This window comes from Macrobrachium rosenbergii, chromosome 49, assembly GCF_040412425.1.
Source record: "Macrobrachium rosenbergii isolate ZJJX-2024 chromosome 49, ASM4041242v1, whole genome shotgun sequence".
Classification (NCBI taxonomy): Eukaryota; Metazoa; Arthropoda; class Malacostraca; order Decapoda; family Palaemonidae; genus Macrobrachium; species Macrobrachium rosenbergii.
Window position 1 is genome coordinate 29,723,606 of NC_089789.1, and position 10,000 is coordinate 29,733,605.

Sequence of the window (10,000 nt, forward strand, 5' to 3'; positions counted from 1 at the left end):
TATACTCTCTGGGGAAACAATTTAAAGAAACGCATTTTTATCTATTTGTTAATTTATTAATTTATTTTCTTTCTGTATTTCCCTTTACTTCCTCTTACTTCTTCCTAATGAAAACCAAATTCTTTTGAAGCTTGAATTTCAAGTCAATGGCCCCTGTGGTGGGCTTGTTCAATAGGGTTCATCTCCTGAATAATAATAACAAGAATAATTAAACAGCTAACAGATTAATAAAAAAAACTTATTTCCACTTACTTCACTCTGGGGAAACAATTTAAAGAAACGCATTTTTATCTATTTGTTAACTTATTTTCTTTCTGTATTTCCCTTTACCTCCCCTTACTTCTTCCTAATGAAAACCAAATTCTTTTAAAGCTTGAATTTCAAGTCAATGGCCCCTGTGGTGGGCTTGTTCAATATGAATAGGGTTCATCTTCTGAACAATATAATAACAATAATAATTAAACAGCAAACAGATTAAAAAAAAAAACTTATTTCCACTTACTTCATGTTGCCCCAAGTATTACGTACCAACTGGCGATTTTCCTTTTTATGTACAGCCGAATGAACGTAAGAGATGATGTGCAAATCAGGGCTTTCGTCGCACAAGTTCGGCTCCTCTATCAGATACCTGTGGATTAAGTCTCTAAAAAAAAAAGGTTCTCTGACAAAAGAATAATGCTGAACTGTCTGTTATTAGTAATGCCATCAGTGAAATCGCTAAGAGAGTTTATATGATATTCTCTACTTTCACGAAATTGTCTACAATGATATCAATATGGAATTTAGGACGCTTAAATGAATTACAAATAACTCAAGTAGTGAAATAATCCCATTGAAAGTTGAACGTTCCTATTCTATGTCATATTAACATACCAACATGTAACTCTAAATCTCCGTCCATATCTACAAGCAAATAGTTCAATGAAGAACCTTGAGAACGCTCGGAAGGTAAATATTAACTTTTTATTCATATAGGCACCATACTCCCTCACATTTGAATGTGTGTAGAGCTAGACCTATACATGGACGAACAGCCGAACAAAATCATTCGTTGAAAATCAACTGCATTCTAGTCTCGTAACTGTGAGACATCTCTACAAGGAGGATCGGATCCTTGTTAAACTCAGTCCTTACCGGAGCTTGTGTTTGTGAGGGAAAGCATCGCTGTTTTCTTCCGGAAATTTATTCTCGACCTCATTTTCCTCTCTCACAAAAGCCGCCTGTCGGGGGAGAGACATCGATTGTTAGCGAGAAAACAACAGTTTTTCCTTGGGAGGAGGATTTTGTGAATTGCTACACACACACATATATATGTGTGTGTGTATTATAATATATGTATGTATATATATATATATATATATATATATATATATATATATATATATATATATATATATATATATATATATTAAGCCACAAAATATCCTGGCTGGGAAGGTGCACTTGTCAGTTAAAAATCCCTTGGGTACAAGTTATTTCCAAGATAAATTGAATTTATGTGATATTTGCGGCTTTATATCTTTTAGCATAAAAAGTCTCGTGAGTTAGATAGAAAGTAACTATATATATGCTGTATATATATATATATATATATATATATATATATATATATATATATATATATATATATATATATATATATATATATAATTTGTATATATTTATGTATACAGTTTCTCATTTTTATAAGTACACAATCACATATGGGATTATGGTTTGATGTTCTTACTTATACTGCACACGAAGGAAAAAGTCTGGCTTGATTGACGAAATAAACGGCAGACCCTCCATTGGAAGAATGGACGGGTGCTACTGGAACTGAAAGAGTCCAGAGGTCCACATCAAGTCCTCTTATCCTCTTCAGCACCTTATAGTAAGGATCCACGCTGGCTAAGACATTATTTATTTATTTATTTATTTATTATTATGGTAAGTACAAGTCTAAAAGGTCCTTAACTAGCGTAGCAAGTGTCCAGAAAACAGAACATCTATTTGCAAAACCGTTAAAAAGGGAAAGGAAAAGAGAATGTTTGAAAAGCAAAAAGAAGCAGAGAAACGTTCGAGGAAATGTGAACGACAGCAAGACTAAAAAGAAAAATAGCTTGGTGCAGTGCCAGTTATTCTCTTACGCAACTCTTGCAAGTCTTATTTTCCCTGTCATGAAATCTGGGTGCTGACGGAACCAGAATATAGCAAACGTTTGTAAAAAAGAAGATTTTACTCAGGATTTACCTGAAAGTAAAACTGATTGATGTCTACCCCACCAGAATATAGCAAATGTTTGTAGGAAACAAGATTTAATTCAGGGTTTACCTGGAAATCAAACTGATTGATGTCTACTCCACCAGAATATAGCAGATGTTTGTAGGAAACAAGATTTTATTCAGGGTTTACCTGGAGATCAAACTAATTGATGTCTACTCCACTAGAATACAGCAAATGTTTGTAGGAAACAAGATTTTATTCAGGTTATACCTGGAAATCAAACTGATTGATGTCTACTCCACCAGAATATAGCAAATGTTTGTAGGAAACAAGATTTAATTCAGGGTTTACCTGGAAGTCAAACTGATCGATGTCTACACCACCAGAACATAGCAAATGTTTGTAGGAAACAAGATTTTATTCAGAGTTACCCGGAAATCAAGATGTCTACTCCAACAGAATATAGCAAATGTTTGTAGGAAACAAAATTTTATTCAGGGTTTACCTGGAAATCAAACTGAACGATGTCTACTCCACCAGTTTTGCGAGGTAGATACACTTTATTTCCCTGGGTCTTGTTTTCGCTTTTGTTATTGTATCGGGAAGATCTTTCACTGAGGGAGGTACGCTCAAGGTATTCTGCAATCATCCACGATAGCGGAAGGATTAAGCCGAAAAGTAGTCCCAGGGAGTAGGTGATTCTGATTGTGCCTGAAAATACAAAGTGTTTCCATTATGCCTCATTGCAGGCATTACTAAAGGTTTTATGTAGCGTCCCTTCGGCCCCTAGCTGCAACCCCTTTCATTCCTTTTACTGCACCTCCATTCATATTATCTGTCTTTCATCTTGCTATACACTCTCCCTAACAATTATGTCATAGTGCAACTGCGAGGTTTTCCTCCTGTTACACTATTCAAACCTACCTACTCTCAATTTCCTTTCCAGCGCTGAATGACCTCATAGGTCCCAGTGCTCGGCTTTTGGCCTAAACTCTATATTCCATTCTGTTATGCCTCTGCAGCAATGCTTGCATGCAGATGCTTTTCTTGACTTTGGTTTCTACAGTTCAATTTGTATCTTAATATTTTACTAACTTATTTATTAATTTATTAATTTGTTAATTTATCTGTTCTTCTAATAACTGATCTCCTCTTTCTGCATTTCCCATTACCTTCTGTTACTTCTTTCGAATGAACATATTCTTTGGAAGTTTGAATTTCAAGTCAATGGCCCCTTTGGTGGCCTTGTTCTATAAGAACAGGGTTCATCTTCTGAATAATAATCATAACAATAATAATCAAGTAAAAAATAGTCATCATGATCCTACTGAGATGTAAATAGCTTGAACTGCTGTTGCATATACATAAGGTTGTGTCATAATTCTGCAGTCCTAAGATATATATGGTTATGACTGCTGCTACAACCGTCTTAGGGCAAGAGTGTCAATTTTGCAATGCTTGTTGAACTGTATTGCAGAGAATTTTAAGTGTGATCTACCTAGTTGATTTTTGATACTGCTGCGCTGGTGATGAGATGATTAACGTTATAATTTTGAAAATTTTCAATATCATATCTCCCAGCTGTTTTTTTGTTGGAGTTAAAATCACTGGTTTCCCAAAAACAGTATTACCGTTACTATGTAAACTGTTTTGAATAGATATGCGAGTAATTAATTTCACACTAAGATAACTCGAGAATCGAGACACCCTGACACACGAAATCTTGTGATATACACCATTTAATTAAATTAAGTCTAATTACTTCTCGCTGGGTTTGGTCAAAAGCGTTTTATTTAGTCAATGCTACTGCCTTCACTTCTAATTTAGCTTTCCAATATAACGTCTGTATGTTAACATATCTTCGTCCTTTACTACTCCTTTATATTCTGTTGAGGTTTGTTATGTTACTGCCTTGGAATTCTCACCTATCTCCGATTTTCCCTGATTCTAATGAAGTTCCAGGAGTCTGGCACTGACTGAGCGCTTTTTCCACTTGCCTTCTTTTTTGTTTCATTGAGTTTCGTATTGCTAAAGGTCTACAGTATACTACAGTTTTCAAAATCATTCATCAGAGAGAGAGAGAGAGAGAGAGAGAGAGAGAGAGCAGTGATTATTATCAAGGATTTGCATATGTCCTTTACGTCCTCTGAATTTATAACCGGACATCTTTGCACCTGTGAACATAATTCCTCAACAAGTGTTGAGATTAATATTAGCGACGGTTAGGGACGGTCGCATCAAGGAATATTATTTTTCCCTGTTTGATTTCTCATTTCTCCTTTCACAAAACACGCCAGTATTGCACACATCTCAATATTTATCAAATGGTGGTTGTGGATCCCTTGATCTGGCTGGTTACCAAATGGAGGCTGTGAATATGAGAGTGATAAACTGAGGTTATAATCCCAGGATATAGAGATATCAAACGGAAATAGCGTTGCTGAAAGGTTTCAAATAAAGGTTGCAAAACACTGGGTTATCAACGAGACACTGCGAGCCCAGAAGTTATCAGTTATACCTAATCAAAGTTATACTTTATCAGACGGGGTTACATTAGCAAGTGTTATAAATCATAATTGGTAAACACAAAAGTTATCAAGCGGAAGTTACGCTACTGAGAGTTATCAAATTGTGGTTGTGGACCAGGGAGTTATCCAACAGATGCTGTTAACATACGAGTTATCAAAGGTTGTGAACACGAGTTATCAAACGGGTATGGCATTTCTGAGAGTTATTGAGCGAAGGCTGCGGACTGAGAGTTATCAAGCGAAGGTTTTGAACAAGGGAGTTATCAGATGGAAGCAAGAAATCACAAGGTTACAAGACAGAGGTTCAAATGGAGTTACCAACCAGGAAGTTATCAAATGAAAGTGATTTTACTGGGATTATCAAACAGAGAATATGGGGGTTATCAGACGGAGATGAGATTATGGAGAGTTATCACTCTTAAGTTACTGACCTGGAAGTTATACTTTGGTTTATACGGTTTATACTTATTAACCGAGTTATGGAAAGGAGGTCTGGGACTTAAATGCTAATTAACTGAGGATGGGATACAATTCCTTTGACATAGAAGAAATATCAAACTTAGTTTAGTTACAAGGGACCAATCAAATAGATATTGTAAAGTAGTGAATAATGGATATACTAAGTAAAAAGAGACCTGCGGTTCGAATGTATGAATCAATAAAAGAGTAAACTCTGTTATGATATTTTTATCATTGCCTCATAGTTGTATGTTATAACTGACAATAAACTGTTGTATTATTCAAGACAACAAACTGAAGCAGATTATTCTCAAATGGCCGATGAATTATTCATTACTCTAAAAAGAAGTTATACCAAATTGAGAATAAATTCAGATTTCCGTCATTGACATCTGTTCAGGTTATGATGAAGCTATGAATTATTTCTATGGAACGTAAAGGTTTTTGAGATCTGTTACAAAGCACACTAACTTACTTCGTCTCATGGTAAACCGTTTAAGTTCCTATTACCGTGTAACAGCTTCTTCTTTGGATAGCGTGGCAGGAATGCAGCCCAGACGACTTACATCACTTTTCCCCAGCTCTGGTAGACAAAAAAAATCACATCAAACAAGCACCCATAATAATAATAATAATAATAATAATAATAATAATAATAATAATAATAATAATAATAATAATAATAAAAGTAGGTAATAGACCCCTCTTTTATAACCTAGAAAAATCAGTTATTAGAAAAATAGAGAAAACTCTCTACAAACTGAATGCCGCTGATGCAGCTATCACTTTTAACAACAACAACAACAACAATAATAATAATAATAATAATAATAATAATAATAATAATAATAATAATAATAATAACAGTAAATCTCTTCACCCAAGATACCCTAAAAGAAAAATAAGGCACTTGAATCGAAAAGTAAATAAGGAGAGTGTAAAATATAACTCTGGCGTCATAAAATCAGCAGGATGCATCTGCGAGTACAGAAATGTAGGACAGGTAATTAAAGTCATTAATCAGTGGAACGATTATACTGGAGGCTTAACGAAAAGGAAATAATTATGACGTTTGAAGTCCAGTGGCTGATCTAAACATAAAAACATGTTTTTTTTTTTATTTTGTCTCTAATCCCTTTGAGGAAAATGTCATAAAGTTGAAATAATAATAATAATAATAATAATAATAATAATAATAATAATAATAATAATAATAATAATAATAAAAAAAACATGTCCTTCCTCTAATATCTACAGTTGTATTGATGAACCAAAGATATTCCTTTGTTAAAGATAAATATTGCACACACACACACACACACACACACACACACACATATATATATATATATATATATATATATATGCGTGTGTGTATCGCCTTTATCCTATCCTTAACACAAGGTACACAATTCTAATATCTCTGGTTCATCTATCCAACTGTAATATATATATATATATATATATATATATATATATATATATATATATATATATATATATATATATATATATATATATATATATATATATATATATATATATATATGGCGTGTGTGTGTGTGTCTGTGTGCGAGCAGAAATAGGTTATGAACACACACCAAAGGAATATAAATCCTGATTTCAATTTGCAAAAGTTACATTTTGATATGAGCATCTCTGAACGAATTCAAGATTTAGACAGCGGCCGCAGTTTTCAAAGGATTTGACCGAGAAACACTCTTTCACAGAGTTGTATTAATATGGAGGGCATAACCTTTCATGAAGTCTGACGGTAACCTGAAGAATAATGCCGTAAAAGAAAGGAAATGAAACTAATTAAGTAATCAAATGATGTTTTGCAATCAGTCCTTATAGATTCTTGTCGAACAATTTGCTCAGTAAATAATGGGCTGATAACAGGATTACCAAGAGACGTTTAATTAGTTTCTCTCTCATGTCATGGACTGCTTCCACATCTGCTACATAAATTTTATCTTTGTGGTCTCACTTTTCCATGGCTTCATCAGATGACGCAATGCAGCTGCGCTGGTCGAATTTGAGTTCATAGTGAAAACACGATTATGATATCCATTTACGCGTAACTTTTTATGCTCTCAAATTTTAAACCACAAGTACCCATTTAAAATCGAACTAACTTTACCTCGGGAATAATACAGAGTAACAATACTCTGTGGGAATTATATTTGATATTAGCAGCTGCTCCGACCAGGATTCGAACAGGTAATTGTCCACTAAGTTATCTCAAAAGATATGAATACATTTTGATTCTGCTTTTATTTCTGTCGAATTTGGGTTCTGAACTTGGAATCAAAATCAATCTATCTCCATCATTATATTTTTTACATTAACTTGCATGTGACTCTTTCACACTTAAATAGTGTCAGAAATGTCCTTTGATATTGAACTCCCTTCCTCTTGGAAATAACTAATAACCAGTTATATAGTTGCTTCTGTACTGTCCAGGATTCAAGCCTAGGCCTTTGTTAGTGAGTTACGTACCTGGTAGTTAGTCGGTGGTTTTTACCTGCCTCATCCCTATACTGAACATTTCTTGAAAAAAAAAGAAGATATTTTAAATGTAAGGGAGCACCTGAAGACACATTCTTAACAACTGGAAAAACTATTAAAATGTACATGGCATAATGGGTATAACACCTTTTGGTTCTCAATCTATTCAGACTTATCTTTGGCGTATTGATACAATCGATGTTCGTCACTCTTCTAGATGTATCAGCTAACTGTAAACAATTTGGCATCGACTTTACAATCATCTTCTAGAAGCATTCTGCCACACAGCAGAAACTCAATTGTTGGCGGCAAGTTTTGGAAGATTTTTGAAATGCGTCATAAGAAAATGGCTGAAGATAACGTCCCCTGCTTTCCGCTAGTGACACCTTGTCTTGTAGCTAATTACTATATATACTATACGATGCGGAAAGGCTTACAGAAGCGTCCTTTGAAGAGAATGTCAGCTTGACAGCCAATGCAGTGACCATGTTTAGTCTAGGGAGATTTTTCCTTGACAGCCAATACGGTGACCAAGAGATTTTCCAAGAGCATTTGCTCTAACTGGCTTTCGAGAAAGAGTTCTTTAACCCAGAGGGAAGTGATAGATACTCCTCTTGTAATTCGAAGGTTGGAGAAATGAGGAGCAAATCAAATTCTTCCCAATGCGTGACGTCAATGTGTTTGCGTGTGCTGAATCAGATTGCTATTCTTGCTTACAGCGAAGAGGATGTATAGGTCTATTCCTCTGAGATGCAAGACATGAAAGAGTGACTTTAACAGTCGCCCTTAAGTCCTTTCCGTATTTATCGTTAGCCTAAGTAGGCCATATGTTAGAACACGTGACACAAAGAAAGCTTCACATAATAGCAGCATTATAAATACAGTGCATTTAATTAGGACTGACTTATGAACACTGAAAGAATGAGGAAGGTTCATTGTTTCTTTCATTGTTTTGAGTAAATGCTCCTTTTAGAAGCGAGATAAAATTTCTCCTGTTCAGGCAACAACTTAAAACTCTCCTGCTGAAGTCACTCCAAGGTCAAGACCTTAGGCCATTGCTACCATAAGTCAGCGAATTCCGGTCAGGTTAGTTCGGAGGGCGTGGAATGTTTTTTTTTTTTCTTTCGAGAACCGAGTATTTTGCTGATGTGGGGTCTTCTCTTTCTTCCTATTTCTCTTGTCTTATTTTTCCGTCTCCTCTTCAAGGTAGGCTCGCAGGGATAGTAATTATTAGGTAGTTCATTCCGCCTGTCTCCATACCACATACATGAGGCAATGCAGGAAGAAAAGACCGAATTTCATTACTGCATAAAATCCAGGCGTTTCAGAGTAACTCCATAAAAGATATTTCACATTTATTTCGAAATGGAAATATCAATGGAGGGAAATGAGGCAACAGCTTTAATTTTGAATGTTTCAGGTTTCTTTAAAAAATAATTTTTTTTTGGTGTAAATCCAGTGTATGGTTTTATTTCCTTCATTCACATATACCCACGAAACTCTGTGATTTGAACTCCGCTGTCAGGTGAGGTAAAAGAAAAGAAAATTTTCGATCGGTGTCGCTGCAAATTTTGTTTCACTGGCCGATTATTCATTCAACTCACTTTGAAATGGTGGGTTTGATCCCTGATCTGGCTACTTAGATATTATCTTCTCGCTCAAGAATCAAATAAGAGTCCAACACCACCACTTGGTAGAGATATCTTGAAAGGCACTGATGGTGATGATGATGCTGTCATGGCTTACACAAACAATCAACTGACGACTCAGCTCACGACACGTCGCGCCACGTTAACCCACCATCCTTCGTGAAATCCCACCTGTGAGGTCTTATCATTAATTTTACTCTCACCCTAATTAGTCCTCAGCTGTTACTCGAAAGGTTTTCGTAGGTTTCGTCCGCCTTTCGTTATACACTGAACGATGCGCTCGCCAGCATCATCGGTTCCGTGGCGGTCAGACCAGCTTCGAGTCAAGACTGGCATAACTTGACCTTGAGAAGAACGACTGCAGCACGACAACGTTATAAATGGCTCACTTGTATCCCTTTCAACTCGATGAATTAATCATTTCTGATGTCGCAACGGCAACTAGACGGCTCACTTTGCGACGGTACACAGGAAGGCTCTCAATTTCATTAATGAGCCCCGAAATTGGTCCTCCAAACCTATAATATTCTCTTTGGACACTGTGACGCGTTCCACCCGAAGTTTGCCTCCCGTAGGCTTTTGTGAAGATGCCTCTGACATTTCTCTTGACAGCTAGCTAGCTGCTCGGCAAAAATGTCTGCCAACTGG

At 35.6% G+C, this 10,000-nt stretch overlaps 1 protein-coding gene across 2 annotated transcripts in view; it reads right to left on the reverse strand.

Moving 5' to 3' along the window:
* The window catches only part of LOC136832226 (beta-1,3-galactosyltransferase 5-like), a 13,347-nt gene extending 3,664 nt beyond the window's left edge, over positions 1-9,683 (reverse strand). Inside the window, exons 1-5 of one of the 2 annotated variants that reach the window (XM_067093058.1) lie at positions 9,556-9,683; positions 5,668-5,775; positions 2,711-2,916; positions 1,135-1,220; positions 503-628 (exon numbers count right to left, since the gene is read on the reverse strand). In XM_067093058.1, the coding sequence (XP_066949159.1) occupies positions 503-628; positions 1,135-1,220; positions 2,711-2,916; positions 5,668-5,677 (428 nt within the window). In that variant the 5' untranslated portion in view covers positions 5,678-5,775; positions 9,556-9,683. Of the gene's footprint in view, positions 1-502; positions 629-1,134; positions 1,221-2,710; positions 2,917-5,667; positions 5,776-9,307; positions 9,449-9,555 lie in introns of those variants that run through there. The other variant, XM_067093057.1, reaches the window with a different exon arrangement.
* Positions 9,684-10,000: the final 317 nt, after the last annotated feature.